Consider the following 21,109-nt stretch of genomic DNA (forward strand, 5'->3'; position numbering starts at 1 on the left):
CTTGTCTCAGGGTGTGAGACAGAACCCTGAGTTTTTTGGTGTGGCTTTTGCTGTATTTTAAATGTTATAGCATGTGTGCCCAGGAACCTCATAATTTGAAGAAGAGTGAAGCATCTATGTGTCAATGTCACATACAGTAAGAAAAGAAAGAAGTGTGATTATGGGTTGATGGAGTGGATGTTTGAAGAGAGGCTGAAGAAACATTTTATGTCTGTGTGTGAGTGGAGATCAGGGAGGGGTTGCAGGCAATTACACAACAGTACAAACAGTAATCTCTGGGAGGGAAAAGAGAGGGACAGCAATGCTGCGAACATGGGATGTAGGGAAGGATGGAGGAGGATTGGCATGTGTAATATGCGAGTTTTGTCTGTGGCAGGAAGATCAGTGATGGATGATAAAAAAGTAGAAAAAATAAAGGTCTTGCCGGCAACAATTTCCCACCTTGGTGAAGAGTCTGGAGATGAAGGCTTCTGCTCTGCATCAGCTGCTGGGCAACAGAACTGGTGTAAAACAGTTTCATTCCTGTAAGAAAAAACAAACCACAGTGGGTCAGTGTTCACTCAGCAGAAGCTTAAGGGAAAATGCCATTTTTAGAGCTGTTCCAAGGGGACAGTGACTCCCAGTGATGCTGAAAGAGTAGTCTAATTATTACAAAAACATTTTTTTACTCCAAGGTGGAGGAAAGCAGAGAGAAGGGGGCTGACAGTTTTATTCCCTTACCTTACCTGTTCTGCTGCTAATGTCAACCTGTGGAGAATGGGGCAAAAGTGCACAAACCAAGTTTTCCTTCTAGCAGCATTTATTTCACAATCCCATACATCTGATGAAAAACAGCTTTGTCTGTCTTTAATTCTATTTCTTTTGGGACAGAAACATGTCCTTAAATGCTTTTTCTTGTATATATTTCCTCTACATTGTGAAGTAGTTGAAGTTTTCTTACCAGTGGCTAAATTAGCTCTGCAGACACTTCTCGTGAAGTTGCCCTAGAGCACAGAAATGGCCTTAGAATATGATTACTGGGAATTACCAGGAACAGTAGTGAAGCACTGATGGGACAAGCACAAGTAGGGGGAATGAGACCAAGACATGAGAAAGAGACCATAAAAGAGAAAAGCAAAACCCTAAGAAGTAACCAACTTTAGCAAAACAGGAAAACAAAACACCGAAAATGTGCTTATTAGATAAGAAAGACAAAATATTTCATCCAAAGTAAGAAATGTTTGCGTTATAGAAATTTTAGATACTGGGCTCTCATTTCCATTAGATAGGTTTATTGCAAGAAGTCAATTATGGTATTTGGTATCTTGAGCTTCATGCTTCAAAAGAGGGAATCCAAAGAAACCCCTGGACAATTATACCCTCATGATTTAAACTCCCCTCACCTCATGTGACAGTCCAGATCAACAGCATTATTGGGGTCTGGGGTCTCCTTGCTCTTCATTGGTTTGGTGTTTTGTTACCAAATAGTTGCCACTTGTTCTTCTTCATATCCTCCTTAAATCTGTTTCAGTGGAGGTTTTGGTCAGTTCTGTAGTGAATGTGTCTTGGTTTGAAAGGCAGGTGTCTGCCAAGGAAGGTGGGAGCCTCCCTTGGAATGAAGAATAAAACCCCTTTCCCTCTGAATTATTGCAACTTTGCATTTGAGAGGCTTTCAGCCAAAAACATAGGGGAAGTGATGCTTAGAGGAGGTGGAACAGAGGCTAGACAGAGTTAAGAGGAATAAAATGGATATTTATTGAGGGGCCTTCAAGGGCCACACCCTGGCAGTACCAGTGCCACAGTTGTGGCCCTACCCAGGTGGCTCCAAGATGGAAGCAAAAGAGAGCTTGGTCATGAGATCTCATGTTTTTATAGATTTTAGTCCATTTGCATACAGAAGTCATCTGTCTAAGTAATAGCCTCAAATCATAAAGTTTCATCCTCCTTGCTTGCTTGCTTGCCCTCCTCTTTTCACATTGTTTATGTTTAGGGCCTAAAGTTTGAAGAGATTGTCCTTGAGTCCCCAGCTGGAGTAGGACTGTTTATTCTTCACCACCCTGTGAAAAGATCCTAGTAACCCTTAATACAATATTAATATAATAGCAGCTTAATAACTAAAAGCTGCAAACCCAAGCAGAACAGAAAAACTTAGAACTTAAGGCATCAGAAGGACTAAGAGCAGTTCTTTGCTGGTGTGTACAGATATAGAGAAAAGACTCACTAACTCGTGATAAATGAGAGTTATAAAGTAGGTATGCATTTATTCAGTGTTGGGGGGTAATTTGTCCCAAAGCATGCACACCAAAACTTCAAATTACTGCTCTATTTATTCCCTAAAAGCCTAGGATTACACAATGCCTAATACATATTCATGTCCTAGCCCCGCCTAGTCTCGCCCACCCTTGCTTTGTATTAAAATTAACCAAAAGTCTTTCTGGGCTTGTGTCTCCCCAGTTCAGAGGTCATAAGGAGTCTCTGATGAAGGCTTCCAAACTCTTCATTGCACTTGAACTTTTCAACTTTGTCTCCAGAGCATGTGTCTTAGCCTTTTGGGCACATTCCAGACCCTGAGATTAATTCTTGTTGGTTTAAGGTTTTGGATTTATCACTTATCACTGGTAGTCTTGCACCCCTCACCCTGTTTGCAAGTTCTGTCTCCCTTTATCAGCAACCAGTCTGCCTCTCTTTTGATTTTTACAAGCATAGTAAATGTCAGGCATTCCTCATTATCTTGGTTTTTGATGAACTTCTGTCCCCCAACAAGGCCCACAAACACCCCCTGAGCGCACAAAGCCCAGCGAGTCCCTTCCCGCTCTCCGAGCGCTTCCCGCGGCTGCAGTTCCGGTCCCGGCCAGCAGGGGGCGCTGCTGGCTGCCGGCGGGGCGGGGCTCTGCGGGCCGCCAGCAGGGGGCGCTGTGGCCCCAGTGTCTCCCTCACGCGCCCTCACGCCGCGATGGCGCCGGGGAGACGGGCTGCAGCAGGAATTTCGGGAATTTCCGAATTTCCAGCTGGCCCAGGACAGCAAGCAAGAGGTAGCAGAGATTCCTCAGCTGTGGGAGGAGCCACGAGGTGTCCCTACAGGTAGGTAATGCGTGGTTACCGTGCGCCAAAAAATCCAGAGCAGTGGTAGAGAAATTGTGGGGTGGGACACCTGCAGCCTGGCTCCTGAACATGGCTGGGAGAGGCCCCCTTGGAGGGAAAAAGGCTCAGGATCCCGGGGTTTCCCCTGAGGCACCTGACCAGGGGGTGAAGGATCCTTTTTTAATGAGGTAGGGAGTTAATAAGCTCCCAGTACAATGGCCGCTGCCACAAGCAGAGCTTCACTCGAGATAGGAGAGGCAGCAGGCAATGAACAGGAGAATTCATCTCACCTGAGGTGGTGATGAATTCTCCCCACAGTGATGGCAGCCTGTTTCCCCTCTGGTGTTAACAGTGAGAGCAAGAGACTGAGCAAGTGGTGGGATCATATTTGAGTCCATATTCAAGCAGTCTCACACAAATACTACAACTGCTATATCCTATCACACTGGTCATTTACAAAGAACCATTTATGTTGAAAAAGGCCCTTAAGTTCATTGAGTCCAACCATTAACCCAACACAGCCAAGCCCACCATTAAACCATGTCCCTCAGCACCATATTTGAATGTCTTTTGACTACTTTCAGGGATGGTGACTTCACCGCTTCCCTGGGAAACCTGATCCAATGCCTGACCACCCCTTGGAGAAATTTTTCCTAATAATAAATCTAAACGTCCTCTGCTGCAACTTTGGGCCATTTCCTGTCTTTTCACCTGTTACTGGGGAGAAATTCAACCCCCAGCTGGGTACAACCTCCTTTCAGAGAGTCGCAGAGAGTGAAAAGGTCACTCCTCACCCTCCTTTTCTTCTGTGCCTCAGCTGCTCCTCGTAAGATTTGTGCTCCAGAGCCTTCAACAACTACCAAATAGAATATTTTAAAAAATAGGCACCCCACATTTCACCCATTTCTAATTCAAGCATTTCCCTAAATGAAGTGTTCTCTGTTTTTGTTCAAACAGCAGATGCACAATTTCAATTTCTAATTGCACACAAAGAAAGCAAACAAGAGGGAGGGGAGACAGGGAAAAAGAGGAAGGAACAAGGATGGACGAAAGTCTGAGAAATAGAAACTTGTATATAGATGAAATGCCCTGCTAGTTAATTATCATGGTAGAAACACAAAGAAAAGAGAAGCTGGAAGAGTGGTGTGAAGTTTCAGGATTTTAGGCTCTGTGTCCTGTGGATGTTTTAAGAAAAAAACATCTCCCAGATCCCCCTCAGAGTGAGCACACACTGAGCACCACAGCTGCAGTCAGCTCTTGACTCTTGTTCTCATAATTTCTTACGTGTGCTCAAAACCAGTGTTGGGCTTTCTGCCCAAACCAGAGTTGTCTTGAACCTCTGAGATCCTAAGATCTCTGCAATAGTTGTGCCCCTTAGGCAGGAGCAGGGAGAGGGTTAACCTGTGGAAGAAGTTGACCCATTCCCATTTGAAGAGGTTCTGTGTTATGAGGGCAAAGCAGCTTTCATCTGGCTGCAAAAGGTAAGAGTCCTAGAGCCTCACTGCCACTTCTAAGCCTCAAGGAAGTGCTCCAGGAAAGCAACTGTCTTCCTCATGATATGAAGATTTCAGGTAAGATGTTATTTTTGTTGCTGTGATTCAAGAGGGCCTGTCAGGGTTGAGGTGTCTGGGGGCTACCTGGATTTTATCCTCCTGTAGTGTTGTCAACTTTTGCAGGTTTGAAGTTTGAAGTGAGCCTTGAGATGTTTAGTATCTGTCATAAGTCAGGGTAATATTTTTGATGGTGGTTTGTTGTTTTTTCTTTTCCTTTCTATGATGTCTTTTTATTGCTTTTTAAAACAAATCTTACTTCATAAGCCAGAAACTCATAACTTGAATATGTGGCCTCTGAGAAGTTAAACCCTAGAAAGCATGATTGAAATACAGGTAGGGAGGCAATGTAACTTCATTCATTACTTTGGAGTGTGGATCTGTAATTTTGTTTCTTTTGAAATTCAGGTAGGTGGCAATGGTCAACCAATTAAAAGGGCTTGCTTTTTTGTTTGCATTTTTCTGTTCATCCTCTACTTTTACTTCCTCAAACCATTGCAGAGACTGAAATTTAGCACACACCATCCTAGGCAGATCAGGCAGGTGATTGTGGAGATAATTTCTCCCCATCTGCCAGGACACTGCTGAACTGTTCTGTTTCCAATTAAAAATTAACAAATTATTATCTCTTGGAGTGTACACTGCTGAAAGCTTGGAAGGGACAACCAGCTAGAAGCAAAGGTGTTCTGGGTGAGTTGGGTGGTGCAAGAGAGGAAGGGCTCAGGGAGGAGGAGGAGGCATGCTGGGGTAATTGCTGCCAGCACTATGATACCAGTGTGGAGCAGCAGCAGAGGACAAGGGCAAGCACAGATGCAGAGAGAGGACTGAGAACAGCCTGAGCCTGTCAGCCTTGCTCCATCCAGCTTGCTCCAGAGGCAAGGATTTGACAGTCTAGACCTATCTTAAATGCAGAGATAGCTTGGCTCAGAAGTTACCCACGCTGTCAATTGAAACAGCCCTCTCTCCTCTGAGAGAAAACAGCTGACAAGTGATGTCCTGCAGCCTCAATAGGGGTATCTGTGAATGAACTGTCCAGCCACAGCAATTCCTGCTCTGTGATGAACTTCAGAGAGGTTTGTGCCAAACCTCCTGGCTAGAACAAGCTGTCTAGTCAGCTCAGGAGCTAGTCCACCTTTCAGGCTTCTCACAAAGTTGGACTGTGCAGCAAAGGGGCTCCATGACTCATGCTGCCTTGCTCTTTCACTGATTAATCCCAAGCAGATAGGCTTTTTTCTTTCTTAAAAACTGGTGTTGTAGAGGGAACAACAACTGAGCTCCAAAAATTGAAAGTCTCTGTAGCTTGCACATCACAGGGCCAAATGGAGCAAACTTTCCTAAAACTCCCTTAATGCTGTATCTTCCTTTTGGACAAGTGCCTGGGGCTTTCTGCTAAGTGAGTGTTGCCCCCTAAGCCTCAGTGCCCATGCCCACTAGTTTAGCACTGATGAGGGCTGTCTTGAAATAGAAATGCCCCTCTGCTGGGAGCTGTGTCATGGTAAACAAACCTAACCTCTTTTTCTCCTGGACACCCACAAAAGCAAACCTCCGGCCCAGACAGCATATAGAAAATGGTGGTGCTCCCTGCTCTCCAGCAGTCAGCTTTAATTAAACATATATCCTGGGTGACCTGTTCCCAAAGAAAAAGAGCAGCTCTGTGTTTTTCTGCATGAATGATTTTAGACTACAAGACATGCCAAAACAAGACAGAATGAAAATTGTTCTTGCTACAAGTACACAGAGTGTCCTGTGTACCTGTACTTTTCTCTGCCATGGTGCAGCACCCCTGCACCCATCCCACTGCTCTGGTCACTTGTGTAGGACTGCTGGCATGCTCCATAAACGAAGATCACTGGGTTCCCCAACTGCCAGTACCTACTAACCTCTGGATTCTGATCCTTGAGCCCTACTGACTTGCACACCCAATAGCCCTGCCTTTGGCCCAGGCACACAGCAGTTCCTAGAAATCTGACAATGTGAATCAAGCAATGTTCTATCAGTAAATAACTAGTCCAACTCATGCAGCCTTTCTGGTTTTTCTTTAAAACTCCACCTTTTGATGAAAAGCCAGAGGCTTTGACCAAAAGTCACTGTTTCTAGTGCTGGATATCTCAGCTTTCCCAGAGTCTTTTGCCACTTGTCTATATCTTGCCTTTTTTTGGATACCTGCCAAGTGAACAGATGGAGTTGCAGAAAATCATGGCCTAGGAGGGGAAGATTAAAGGCAGAAAGAGTCAAAGAAGAACTGAAGTCATCTCAGATGAAGTTTTACTGGCTGTTATCTTTCGTAAGATAAGCACTGGAGAAGCACAAACAGGAGCTATTTAGCAATGCTAAGTTAATGAAAGGCCAGTTGCAGTCTCCTGACTCCCCCAAAATGAAGCTCAATGCTACCTCTACCTGCCAATGGAGCTGTGACAGAACATAGCTAAGGTTAGCTGCAGACCTTCCTCCTTCTATCACCTCGCTCCTGTGATAGATCTATTTTTTATTCCAGTCAACCTGGAACTGAGAGTTGGAGATCTCAAAAAGGCACTGTTTCCAAGAGTATTGTCTAACAGCTAGCTGCTTCTCCCCACTTCTTCACTCTTCACTGCAGAATACCACAACATTTTCTAGCTGTCTTAATGGCTCATCTCAACTGTAGGGCATTAGACTGGTGTTTTGGAGGCAATTGAGTATGAACAGGGTTCTTATTGTAAGGAAACGTGTGATCAAGAAGAAATTCAAAGTAATTTCTGGAATTTAGGTTCATTAAGTTCCTGTAAATCTGATGGCCTCCTCACTGTTATGGGATACTGTTCATGGCAAGAATTTGATAAAATTCAGAGAGAAACTAGTCATTTTAAAGATTATCATATTAGAATATTTAATGCAGATCCTTCCCAAAGCAAATGTGTAGGACTCAAACTTATCAGCATTAGAAAGCCCATCCTCTTTTTTACTCTTTCCTCTTGAACATTTGATGTTGGCTATATTAGTAGAACAGTTATCAAACCAGAACCACAACAGTGACTGACTGAGAAAATTGTGTGTTAAGGGGCATGGGCCTTATTAACCAAGATACTGAAGTGTGAGAGTGCAACAAGCCTGAAACTATTGTTGCCTGGAAATAGAACAAACCTTCCTAAACATGTTAGAATTATAACATAAAAGCAAACCTTTACTTGAAAGCTTTCAGGTACAAAATATGGCAAAACCTGCACGTGGTACAGTAATTCTATAATTGTTATAAGATTAGTTGACCTATCTTGCATTGTCCAATTAGGAGAGTGGTTGGTTAGGTAAAATTTCCCAGAGTACTGCCCCTTTGGAATCGGTCCAGAGGCTTCTTTGCCCCTCTTTGTTTTTTCTTTCCAGATTCTGCTTGGAAAACAGAACATCCTTGTAGTTAGTTCTTTTCTAGGAATAAGACTAAAAAGTATTTCAGCATGTAGTTAGAAGGTTAGTTTATTGTTCCAAAATGTAGGGGAAAAGGGTTTTAAAAGTAATAGGAGCTACAGCCATGCATTAGAAATCTACAAAGCTACAAATATATGAAAAATATAAAAAGCTAAAAATCTTTCAGCATCACTATCATTTTATTTTACATTCCCTCAACTACTACAATCCCAACCTTAGTGTTGCTGGGATTCAGGGATCAAAAATTTTCTTGACTTATTTCAGAGCAGTGCCTGTTAATTGCATGACAAAAAGGACGATGTGTCTGGATAATGTCTGAATTGCAGCACACAGTCCTGCCTATCTCAAGCAGACTGCTGAAGGAACCCCACTGTGCAGTGGCAGCACAATGGATGAATGTATGACATACACAGACATGCCCAGCCTTGCCAGGATGCACTGTAGCCCCTCTTTCAGTCCACCTGAGTGCCTGTTGTTCTACAGCTTTTCAGAATTCTCAAAGCTGTTCTTCCTTCTTCTCTCCACCACTCAAAGTCATGCTAGGAGGGAAGAAGAGGGGAGAACTTGCCAGGAGCATCTATTCTCTCTGCTTGCCTGCCAGAAATGAAAAATCAAATATGCTTTGTAGTCTGGAACTTGGCTTGCCTTGATCATCTAATGAGTGTTGGGGAAAATGTCTTCTTCCATCTCTATAAATTTGATTATCAAAAGATCAGTGCTCATCCTCTAAAACTTATCTAGTCCCAGCTTAATCATCATCTTCTTTTTTGGTACAAAAATCCATTTTAAGTCATACCCTTTGCATAGCATTACTATACATTTCTTTTTTTAGTGTTTGGGGAGGGGATGAAGATAGCATTCCCATCTCCAGAGTATTTGCAGTTTCTCACTAGAATATGTCAATTTTAGAGACCCCATAAAATACCTTAAAACAAGTTGCCCTTGCTGGTATAAAATACCATATGCATACACTACTGTTTGGGAAGTGACAATCCAATGTGACACTGACGCAAATGTGTGTCTGGGAGCTACTGTGGGGGTTTCAGAACAGCACAGCTTGGAAGGATAAGCACAGAACACCGTGCTGGGGAGATGGAATTTCCTGTGTTGGAGGAAGAGGGTCTGAGCCAATGCTGCTGGGATCTGATCTTTTTTTGGTTAACTCGTTGGGTGACTACAACAGATATGTCAAATGTGCCATTCATTTATCACCATCTGCTTCTAGGGATGGGGAGATTAATGCCATATCTTCCTGAACAGTTGGTTTCTTAGCTTATTGTAGTCCATATAAGTGATAGGGATTTCTCCTGTTCACTTTTACCTTGAAGAAATTCTTGGGGGAAAATGTGGCATGACTGGCAGATGGGTGCATGGATTTCAGAAACAAATTGTGGTGCTTTGCACCAGTTTCAGGGAAAAGAACATGACCAGTAGACACACGCATGTGGATGTGTACAAAGAGGGTCTGAGCATGTAGTGACAGACCCTCTTTAATGTAAGGTGGCATTCTTAGCCTTGGGATCAGGGTCAGCAATATGTCTGGTAAATGGTGAAAATGAACTGTGGCCTCATGCTCTGGCTCAGCAGGGCCTGTTCCTCTGCCATGGACCTAAACACACAGTTTTCTCTTGGGTGACAGGCTACTTGACATTAAAATGTCTCCTGAGAATTCACTGTATTCAATGAAAATTGCTGCTGACAAGTCCATTTTGTTACCCAGAAACACCTGAAGGAAATCTCATCCATTTGTTAAGTCTACCAGGTGTGGTTGGGCTAACTGCAGGTTTTCCTACATGCTGGAAATGGGCAAGAGTAGGAGAAGGAATGGGATGTGCTCAGGAATCAACTGCAGGGGGAGAGTCCATACTGGCTTCTGGGTGGAGTCTGACTGATATCTCCTTGTGACAGCCAGAAGCAAAGTCTGGGGTCAGGTTTTGGACCCACTTTCAGCATTTCTCATGCTAGCTAGGGCATTACTTTGTGCAGTTTTGTTGCTCTGATGCTTCAGCAACAATGGGATGAAATAACTTATTCAAGGTGAACTATGGAGGATAAACTCACTCTCAATTTATTTGTGGACTAATTCTGTTATAACCAGAGACAGTCTAGATGAGAGAAATTGTACATAGGAGGAAATTCAAGATCAATTATCTACTGTATAAAGTTGGATCCTTAAAGTAGTTAAGTGTAATATATTCCACATGCAGTGCCTTCATAAAAGATAGCAGCCTGAAAGGATTTGGAAATAGTACTTAAATTGGACAGAACAAAACATTCCAATTTGGGAAATTTGGATGGCCTGGGAAAAACTAGCTAGCTCTCTGACGTTGCTGTGTTGGTGCCTCTTACAGAATTACTTGTTGATGAAATACTCTTTGGTTTTTTGGTGGATGATTCTCATGCTCCCCTATGTGTCCAGCAGAAGTGATTCACTCAGAACTTTCTTTTCTTTCCTAAAGGACAGTAGGAACAGGGATGAGGGACATGATAGAACTTGATAATCAATTTTCAGGAAAAAACTTCCTGGGGAGAAGAGAGTTTGTCATTAGCTACTAGAGGGACTGAGGGCCTGTGTCTCCTGAAATATTGTTGAATCACATGTCAGTTGGGAGTCCATTCACCCCATTTAAATTGGGATGTTTGTCTGCTGATTGGATTGGTGACTGTAGGCACAAGAAGGAAGAAGCCAAAGTGGCCATGGGAGGAGGAAACACTGTATGTTGGACTATGCAGTCCAATGTGCACCTTCAGCCTCTTCAGCTCCTCTGTTAGTGATAGAAACAGTTGATGGCTTTTTATGCCAGACAAGCCACAATGTCATTTTCTTTGGCTCTCTAGATGTGCCACTCAGGCAAAGAAGCTACTGTATAAAAGAGCAGTCTGATACTCTGTGTGTGTTTGTGCACATCTGATCATGTGGGGGGGATCCTCTGGTGACACATGCACACTCACTACAGTGAGCAGAGGTTTCATGAGTTGTAGCCAAAACTAAACTTCAGATATCACAACTAGTAAGCTGCTAAGAATCCAAAGCATGTGTGAGGGGGAGTTTGTGTAAGTTCCTGAAATAATTTCAGTTAAATAATTGCCATAAACAGAAACTGTGTTAAATAATTTCTTAATAGAAAGCTATTTTTCCAAGATAACACGTGACCTTTTCCAAGACAACATTCCTCACTTCCAAGTATCATCAATATCATTGTTTTTTATAAATTATATACGTAATGGAATAATTACATATATCATATGTATATATACACACACATATATACATATCAGCAAATGCCTGCTGATAGGGATCTTCTGGAGTTTGAAACATTTTTTCATACCTTTTCTATTTTGTACTGTGCAAGGACCCTTTCTTCTTTGTTCAAATAATAGATTTATAACTACATAAAATGAAAATAACTGGCAAAAGTTCACTTTTAAATACACTGATAAGCATTATCCAAATCCCTTCCAGGACTTTATATAATAATTATAGTTTGCCAGCCTCAATACCAATGAGTATGTGGTCCTTCTGAAGGGATCCAGCACCAGCACTCTGCCTGAATGCTCTGCTAGCAGAGCAAAGACCTTTTTTCTTCTGTCCTATTTTGGGTCAATATGTATGAACACTAAAAAAAGCGAAAGACTTGTGTTTGTGAAATTGGCAACCCCATTCATAATTACTGGGACTGTGAGATATAAACGGAATTTAGGTCTGTTCCTCAGTAAGAATAAATTATTTTTACTTTTTGAATGTGTCAGAATTGGACTCAGTAAAAGAATTTTTATTATGACTGAGTATTTAATCTGTTTTTAATCAAGCTTACACTTTTTACTGGCTTCTCACTCATGCTGAACCCCTCAGTACAGGAAGAAAGCCCTGGAATTTTCCAGAAGCTAAAATCAAAGTGTGCCTAGCACAGGAGAATGACACAAAAGTAAATGAAAGAGTGCTGTTCAGTAATGCAGAATCTCATAAACATGCAAATTAGCTCCATCCATAGCTCACCTCTGAGCTCTCTGTGGCCCTTGGCAGCACTGTCTGCTGCAGACCTGTCCCTGGCTGGCCCTGCATGGCCAGATGTGCTGCTGGTTCCCCTGCAGCTCTGTGCCCCCACAGGCAGCTCTGTGTTCCACGCTGGAAACCAGCTCAGCATGACAGGGAATTGCACCAGCAACTAAAGACAAGCTGAAAAGCTCGATCCTACCACGCTGGGCTGATGCACTAAATGTCAATGGTGATGTTATACTGCACACGCAACAAGCATTTTTGGGATTGTTCTGCGCAGTAAATCCTGCTGCCAGGGGCTGAGCTGCCCCAGCTCTGCTGGTGAGGCTTGACACAAAACTCTAATACAAGGGCTGCAACTGAAGGCAGTGTGGAAGATCAGGGCTTGGCTTGCAGAAGGCTTTAAAGCTCTGGTTTGGGGCCTTGACTCTGGAAACCCAGTCACTACCACACCTACAGGTATCTGGGGCTGCAGCATCAGTGACCCCATAACTGAAAGTGGAGTGATTTCCTAACAGGGAAGGACTGCAAGGAGAATTAGGAATGCAGAACTGGACATAGGTTTCTTGCTGGCATACCCAGGCAAAATGGTGCTGTCCCTGATGATAGAGAGCTGAATTGCTTCTGCTGTGGGAAAGAGGAGCAGAGGAAAAGTGCAGGCCCACTTGCAGAGCTGACTCTAATGTCTCAAGAGACAGATAGCAATAGTCACCACTTCTTGAGAGGAAATTTAATTTGCCCATTTCCCTTCCACACACACCCACATGCTTCCACCAGGGCCTTGACATATGGAAAACAGGCAGTGTTCGAGGCTGGTTGTGGACACAGCAGCTGGCTGACACCAAGGCCAGCTGTATTTGCATAAGTAATTGCCCTGGAAAGAAAGTACCATTTGGCACCAATGCAAACAGGGAGAGGATGCAACTTGAATGCTCAGCACAGATACTTGAATTTCAGCTAAGAGGAGATTTCACAGCTTCATAAAATCCTGACCTTGCTAGAGTTGCAGAAGAACAGATGGAATTAATGAGGTGTTCTAAGAATTGGAAAATGTATGAAAGTTGTTCCCTTTCCCCATCTTAACTGTTCAATAATTCCTAAAATTTATAACTATTAGGATATTCAATATTCTGTCAAGTCAATTTATCAAGACAATGACAATTTAGGTTAGTCCTAGTCCCAGGAGCTGGATTATTTTATACTCTTTCTGGTGCAGCAAAACTGGGAAAAAATTACCACAAAAATGGAGAAGGCATCTCATCTTAGCCTTGCATACAGGAATTGTTCATCCATGCCCTATCTCAGAGCAAGATACTAAGGCCAGCCAACACTCATACATACATAGGTAGATATAGATATATATCTGGCCAAATATATATACATACACCTGGCCAAAGGAGCAGTGCTTCAGTCACTGATGACTGTGGGAATCTATACAGCCTGCACCTGCAACCATATGTATAGGTCTCCTGGAATTAGATGAGCTACTTATGTCTGTCTGTACTGCTGGATAACTCTGTAATGCCTTATTCCAGCTAGCTTGTGCCTTCTGGGGACCCAGCTTGCTAAGCATTTCACTTACAAAACCACAACTTTCCTGTATTTAATGAAGATGTGCTGGAACCCTTTGTATTTGGAAGAAAAAAAAATGCCTATAAGATGTGGTTCTAGAAACAGAAGATATTCTCCTCTACTGGAAGAGCTTGATTTCTGCAGAGATATTTCAGGAAAGTTTCATAAATACTGGAATTCAGAGTGAGGAGCTGTGGGGTTGATTATGCTTCTGCTCCTGAAACAAGATGGCTGATGCAGACATTTTGAACTTTGTGGTACTTACAGCTGGGCAATCTCCTCTAACAACTGAGATTTAACAAGTTCTCTTCAGTACCCTGGTGCCAGCAGGGCTGTAGCATAAGCTAACACCATGTGGCTCAGCATAAGCTGGCAGTGCTATTTGTGCTTTCACACTTCAGCTGTGAAGCTACATAGTGATGGTTCCAGATCCTGCATGCTGGCATGTGACAATACTTCCCATCCTGGGAAAAGGCAACACCAGTGGCTGCATCTGCATCTGTGGTTGCTTTAGCACCTGGAGCTGTTGAAGTGGTGAACACATTCTTGTGGTGAACACATTCTACCTAGACTCTAGTTTAGCTTTGGAAGCTGTGTGGTGGGGGAAATTCCAGTTTTGGCAGCAGCTGTGTGGTATAAAAGGTGTGTAGTGCATGAAGAGATCCCAGAGCTGTACAAAAGGTGTTCTAAAGAGACAGTGAAATTTCTTACATAAAAAACCAGCCTAATCAAAATAAGTTTTTAATAAAAAAATTAACTTCTTGGCCACCTGGGACCACACAAGCTCATGTTCTGCTGCTGTTGACCAGCAGAACCTTTTCCAATGGGCAGCTCTCCAGCCACTCTTCCCCTGGCTTGTAGCACTGCAGGGGGTTACTCAAGGAGAGGACCCTGCAAGGACTTTGCCTTGTTGAACCTTACATCACTGCTCTTGGCATGTGGATCCAGCCTGTCCAGATCCCTCTGCAGAGCCCTCCTACCCTCCAGCAGATCAACACTCCCACCTAACTTGGGGTCATCAGACTTTATACCTTTGAGCAGAACAATTGAATTTTCCCACCCTTTTAAGTTTCTTGACAATCATCATCTATTTTTTTTTTTTAAGTAATTTACCTGAATAACTGGAATACATAAAGCATTGCAGACCCTGTTTCTATGGCCTCATAGTTAGGTATCATTCTTTTCTCTCCAGGAACAACCACTGCCATAACAATTTTATTCTTGTGTCTACACTAATACATTACTAAGGCAGTGAAGATCATATTGCTAGTTTCAATCCAGCACAGACAAGGCTCAGTGGAACAGTACATTGGGATGTTCTAGCAGGATGTTATTTTGGAGCCTCCAAGGTCTTAGAATAGCAATATTATTCCCTGCCAAACTTATGCTCTTGAAATAACTAAAGTAGAAGACTCTGTCTCATTAGGTCTTACAATAGCAGTACTTGGATTCTATTTCCATGCTCACTTCCAAACAGTGACCCACTCTCAGTTCAATGCAGACAGAACTTCCCATCTTGTTGAACAGGTTGCATTACAGTCTGGAGTCTTGTGGTTATGCTGCACTTGAATGGACCACGCTTTTTTTAGCATTTATTGAGATCTCATAGTTGGTACTGCCATAGGACAGCTCAAGTCTCTTAGCAAAACTATGCTGAGCTGTATAAAAGGCATCAGTAGAGGAAAAAAATAGGGGTTTTTTTCTGCTTTAGCCATGGGTTGTAACTGTTGGCTATGACTCCACCTCATGTTTCAGGTACCATTGTTAAGGTACTGCCTGGAGCAGTTTACTTTTCACAGGATCAGAGATTCCAGCAAAGGTTAACTATATTACAAGTTATCCCATAAATAAAACATAAGGAGAACATACATGTACTGAGAGTTTCCCCATTAGCAAAAAATCTGCAAGGATTTCAGAGGATTGAAGAATTTCCCATGACACACAGCAACACCTCATGTTGAATCTAAGGTACAGAATGTAAGGGAGGAGTTTGGAGGCCTCTATGGAATTCTTACTCTTTTCAGAGGAAAAATATAATAACTGCTGTCAATATGCCAGCCAGAGAAGGGTAAATAAAGCTTGCAGTGTCTTTGACCACCTACTTGCTTGTGTAGGCATCGATTCTACATCTAATCATCCTTTGTCCTTTAAGTTTTCCAAGGGAGAACAGGTTTGATTGAAACAGAATGTACCCTGGCTGGCTGTACACAATCCTTTAACATCACACTCCTGAATGCCAAACCTTGGTCTTACTAAACTGCTAGCACTTCTGTGCAGTGAGAAGGACAGAGAATGCCCCAGAACTGTGATAAGGCACCATATGAATACTGTTTCCAAACTTTTTAATCTTTCCCAGCACATACAAAAGGAGCAGCTGTCCAAGAGCAAGGGTTGAAAGGGAATCTGATTGTTATTCATCTGGGATCTCCTCCAGCTCCCACTAAAACAGTATTTCCACTGAGTTTGTATATAATCTGATTTCAAGTCTCATGCAGTGAATCCTAGCCAATTCAGCTCTTAAGGGCTGTCCTGACTCAAATGCTAACTATCTGCATCCAAATGAAGGCTCTTCTTACTTATGAATAGATCTTACTCTTCTATCTGTAGCATGAGAAATGTCATTTATTGCCACTGCAAGTGGGAGAATCAGTAAACAATATGGTGTCTCACACAGCAGCCTCTCATAGCAATGCCTATGTTGTCCTCCCTGTCTTCAATCTTTTTACATTTGTAACTAAACACTTTCAAATGGAAATATTCTACTATGGGTGGCAGAATCAACAGCTTGACCTAAAGAGCCCCTAATGATTTCATCCTGAATATTTCTTGAGCACGAGTTTAGAGAGAGATTATGTGTGCAAGGCACACAGTTCTGAAAAATCCATGACTCACATAGAATCCACAATACATAATGTTTATATCCAGATCATAGAATACTCTGAGTTGGAAGGGACCCACAAGGATCATCAAGTCCAACTCTTGAGTGAACAGCTCATATCATATGGGGGTTGAACTCGTAACCTTGGTATTTTCAACACCATGCTCCAACCAACTGAGCCAATCTCATCCAGCATGAGCCACAAAAAGACTGAAACAACAGCAAGAGAGGTGTCAACTGTCCCACCTAATCTCTCTTCAGTTTGTGTGCCAGTATTACTGAGTCCTGCCTGACTTACTGTGTCCCACTAAGCCAATGCTGAGAGCAGGAACAGCTGGCAGTAGCAGGTGGTGAGTACTTCACTTTCAGGGAAAAAAAATATGTACTTGCCCCACTTCTTACTGAGATCAGTGAACTTCTTGTGGGTGGCAGGAACATTATTTAGGAGTGTCTGGAAAGACCTTTGATTCTTAGGCTGAACACACTTTGAAAGAAGGAAGTGGTGGATGCAGGAACACATCCCTGTGCTCCTGTGATGCATCCCTTTGGGTGAGGGGTGATGATGATTTGCTGAGGCACTCCATGGAAGCCTGAGCCACCACAGCGTGTGCTACACTTGTTTTCTGAAGTAAACTGGAAATCTCAGACCTCAGTGATGTCAACTCTGAACTTCTCAGCAGGGCTAAATTCCCTTTGAAAGGAAAAGATCAGTAGGAATGATCTCTGTGTTTAGTTATCTCATATCTTGTCTTACATCATCCTCTCAAGAGTGTGCCAGAAGGCCAAAAGGAGACCTCTGATTGTTGTATAAATGACCTGCAGAACAGGATTTTCTGATTGTTGATATGGCATGTGGATGACTGAGTGAGCTGTGCTCCTCTTCTGCCTAATTCTGAGTGACTGGAGAAGAAAACCTTTGCTCTGAATCAGTGGGAACTTGCACCTGTGCCTCTCTCCCTTCCTAAATGAGCTCTAGATCAAAAAAAATTTATTGCAAAAAGTGCTAAGCTGGATCTGAATTTCAGCCTCCACATCTTTTTCTTAGTATTCTCACTGGCAAATTGTACCATTCCATTTGGCATGTCCTACATCTCTACAGATCTAATTATCTAAATATAAAAAATACCAAAAATCATATCAGTCTCTGTGAGAGATTAGCAAAATGATCTCTCTGTTTTTGCCTTCCTTGGCCTTTGTCTTATGAGTCTTGCCTCTTTTCAGGCTCCATCTTCCACCTGTTGGGAGAGGAAGTTTTGTCACCCTTATTTGCTGCTTTGAGCTGCTGGAAAAATAGAAATTATGTGTAAGCAATTTAAAACTGCCCTCCTGAGAGTTCTGTCACCAAACAGTTTTGTAAGTCAAACTGCTCCACCTAAACTGACTCAAAGAGAAAACTGAGTTGTTAAGCACAGTATGCAATTATCTGAGGCTCTCAAATTCCACATCTCAGTTCTGACTTTGGGACAGCAATAGGAATGTTCCAGTAGGTCTGCCTGATTCAGCACATGCTCTAACAAGTTGTGGCACCATGTATTGTGTCTAAATTAAAATATATTAAAACTATCTATAGAACTGAGCTTCAAAAGCTGTCTCAGATACTGTCTCCCCTTTGTTACAAAGCTCAGTCCCACTCATTTCTTCGCTCCACAGAGTGCTGTCAAACGTGTCCAGCCACCCAGCGCTCGCTGCAGTTACAATGTTCATCTTTCAAAGGCACTTCTCAAAGCCCCCCCAGATCCCACTGGCAGACACCTCATGCTACCCCCTGCAAGGGGAGTGAGGAACATTCATCTGTGCACACAAGGGGATGCTGAAGGGAAACCAGGCCAGGCTATTTGCCTACTGTCACACAGCAAACCAGTCTGTAGCATGAAGCTCCTATCATTGTAACAGCTCAGTCCTGGTTTCTAAGCAATAGCTCAGGCTTCCTCTCTATTCAGCAACTTAAACTACTGCAAAGGATTAAGTAGGCACTTAACACCATATTGAACAGGAGCCAAAAGAATTAATTTCACAGGAGAAAGAAACCAGCACAAAGAATTAAACAAGTCAGGGGGTGAAAAAGCTGTGTGCTGCTTAAAAGACAGAAACAACCTACACTTAACTGCTAAAGCTTGTAGTTGTCAAATCTAGCCCTCCCATACTCATTCCTCGGCCTTGATTTGTGATACTTTGCAGATCAAAAAAAATCTTTAAATCAAGGAAGAAACTTCCCATAGAACAGAGTGCAAGTCACTTCTGCCCAGTAGCTCTCCTACAGGTCTTCCTAAAGTAAGTTCCTTTACTGAGGTGGTGAGCACAGGGAACAGAACTGGGCACCTCTCTGTGACCAGAATGGCATTTTAGTCCTGGTGCTGTACTACCTAACCTAAACTGTGGTCCAAGCAGAGTATATCTGTCTCAGAAGCTTTATGCTGTGTCTGTGCGGATTAAGCCTTATCCTTGCTTAGAAAGGGCTGCAGAAGCTGTGTAACCTGCCAGTGGATAGCAAATGAGCTCACATAACCATTGAAAGGCCTTGAACCTGAGCAGTGTAAACCTGGGCTTACAGGCTGATCAGCAAAGCAAGCCATTCATTGCAAGGAGCAAAGGTGGCACAACATGAACTGGAATGAAATTGTTCACCCCACTAATAAACCACAGAAGCAGGAACAAAGCTGACCTGTGCTGCTCAGTTGTTACTAACAGCCAGCTTCACTGACTTTTAACCAGTCCCCTTTCCAGAAGACAACACAGAACCCCAGTAATGCAGTGAAAACCTCCAGTGATTCCTCAGCACACCAAGCAAGCAATACCTTTCAGTTGGAATCACCCCTAAAGCTCATGGAAGTCTTGCAGAAGCACAGAAACAGGCAGAACAGTGTGAGGCTAAACATCTGTTTGTAGGTTGAGAGTAGAGAAGTGGAGACCCTAATGTCTTCTTATGGAAAAAGAACCTTTTCCTGATTGAGATAAAAGAGGATCTCTGTGAGAATGTGTAGGTGTCATTAGGATTATTTCATCCAGTTTCCAGGTTTACTTAAACCAAATGTTCTCCATCTATTCTACTATACTGCAAAAAAAAACAGATGGCAAACATGCTCAAAGGAAACCAGAAATAAAGGGTTTGTCTAGAACCCAAGTCTATTTCATGGGATCATTGAAAATGTTACTTTTCCCAAGGCACATATAAACATGCTTTGAGTACTCACCCCTTGCCTGCTTCCATTCAGGCAGAAAGTATCTCAAGATGCAGAAAGTGCAGCATAAGTAATATACTTAATTTGGGTTGATATACTAAAATGATCAAACTGAAAAGTTGCAACATGCCCTAACAGGCAACACCAAATCTCTTTTACTAACTGGTTCTTACTAAAAGCTACTGCAAGCAAAGGGAAAAATAAAATGGAGAGCCAGCAAAATGGAAATTTCAGCCAGCCAACAGGAACAAATACCAATAAATTTCCACATAAACATTTGAGACATTTTCTCCTCATAAAACAACTCACACAAACAAATACTGCTATTCTAAGACCTTAGAGGGTCCAAAACTACAGCCCTCAAATAATGAGATTTATCCTCTTCTGTGCTTGATCCCAGTCCATATGCCTTTGTGTGGAACTCACAGTATGAGGAAGGAACATGAAAGAGACAGGCTCTGCCATGCACATAGAATGGAAAGCAGCTTTTTCCCCTCCTTCCACGTTGTTCTAGAGTTTTGCTTTGTCTTTGGTTTTAGGTTTGAGGAATTTGCTAGCCTTTGCAGATGGGAACTCTTCTGCCATGCCCACCAGTAGGAATTGCTATAACTGTGCTTGCTCACATGGAATAGCTGTGACTTTTCACCCCATTCATGGGGTGCTGTTCACCCATGCTGAACAGCAGCACACCAGTGCTGTGCAGGCTCCCTCCTCCTGCAGACTAATCATGCTGCTTGGCATCAATGGAAGAGCTTTCAGAGCTGAGTACTGGCACACTTGATTACTCTGCTAATCCTCTTTCAAAAGGCATTGTTGCTATTCTTGGAATAATGAGTAGGAAGTTTCCTTGCTCTGTTAATGGGTCCAATTAGAGATAAAATTGTTGAATTGCTTTCTGACAGCTTGCTCCAAAGATGCCATGACCCATATCACTTCTGGGTGAAGCAAAAGAGGTCAAAGTATTCAGGCTCTTGCCTAAATGACAATTCATTAAACAACAACTAGTCAAAAATTGCTAGAATCCAAACAACCTCCTGACAAGAAGTGCTTGTTTGGCTCAAAAGGAACACTAAAAGACTTTTAAATGTTGGTTAACTTTTTAAAATGACCTTCCAATGAACAATATAGTAACAAAAAAACAGTTTGCTGATTCTAAAGCATTGCATTTTACTGAAAGATACAGGTTCTCATGAGACTTTATCATACAATGAAAATGTGTGGGTAGTATCTTAGCCAGTTTTAGTGTTCATAAATATTCTCAAATGTTGTCAGAGAGAGATTACGAGAACTTATGCTTGTGCTCAGTAGAAAGGGATTCTGAATTCTAATTTATCTTATTGGAGACTAGCCACTAGGTGCTGTTATTCTGGTAGCACAATCCCATCATCAAAGACTGAGTGCAGTGTTTTGTCCCTCATTTAGCAGCAAGATCCAGCTTGGCTTAGGGTAGCAGAACTCCACCTGAAAATTAAGT

The 21,109-nt window shown here is 42.6% G+C and overlaps 2 protein-coding genes across 5 annotated transcripts in view; one reads left to right on the plus strand and one right to left on the minus strand.

Moving 5' to 3' along the window:
* Window positions 1-21,109, minus strand: part of IQSEC3 (IQ motif and Sec7 domain ArfGEF 3) — a 95,759-nt gene that overhangs the window by 52,734 nt on the left and 21,916 nt on the right. For all 4 annotated transcript variants that reach the window (XM_079304755.1, XM_079304758.1, XM_079304756.1 and 1 more), the window contains exon 2: window positions 442-522. In XM_079304755.1, the coding sequence (XP_079160881.1) occupies window positions 442-522 (81 nt within the window). The remainder of the gene's footprint in view (window positions 1-441; window positions 523-21,109) is intronic.
* WASHC1 (WASH complex subunit 1) overlaps window positions 1-21,109 on the plus strand; it is a 106,047-nt gene that overhangs the window by 11,175 nt on the left and 73,763 nt on the right. The window lies entirely within an intron of this gene.

The sequence above is a fragment of the Erithacus rubecula genome (genome assembly GCF_903797595.1).
Source record: "Erithacus rubecula genome assembly, chromosome: 4".
Lineage (NCBI taxonomy): Eukaryota > Metazoa > Chordata > Aves > Passeriformes > Muscicapidae > Erithacus > Erithacus rubecula.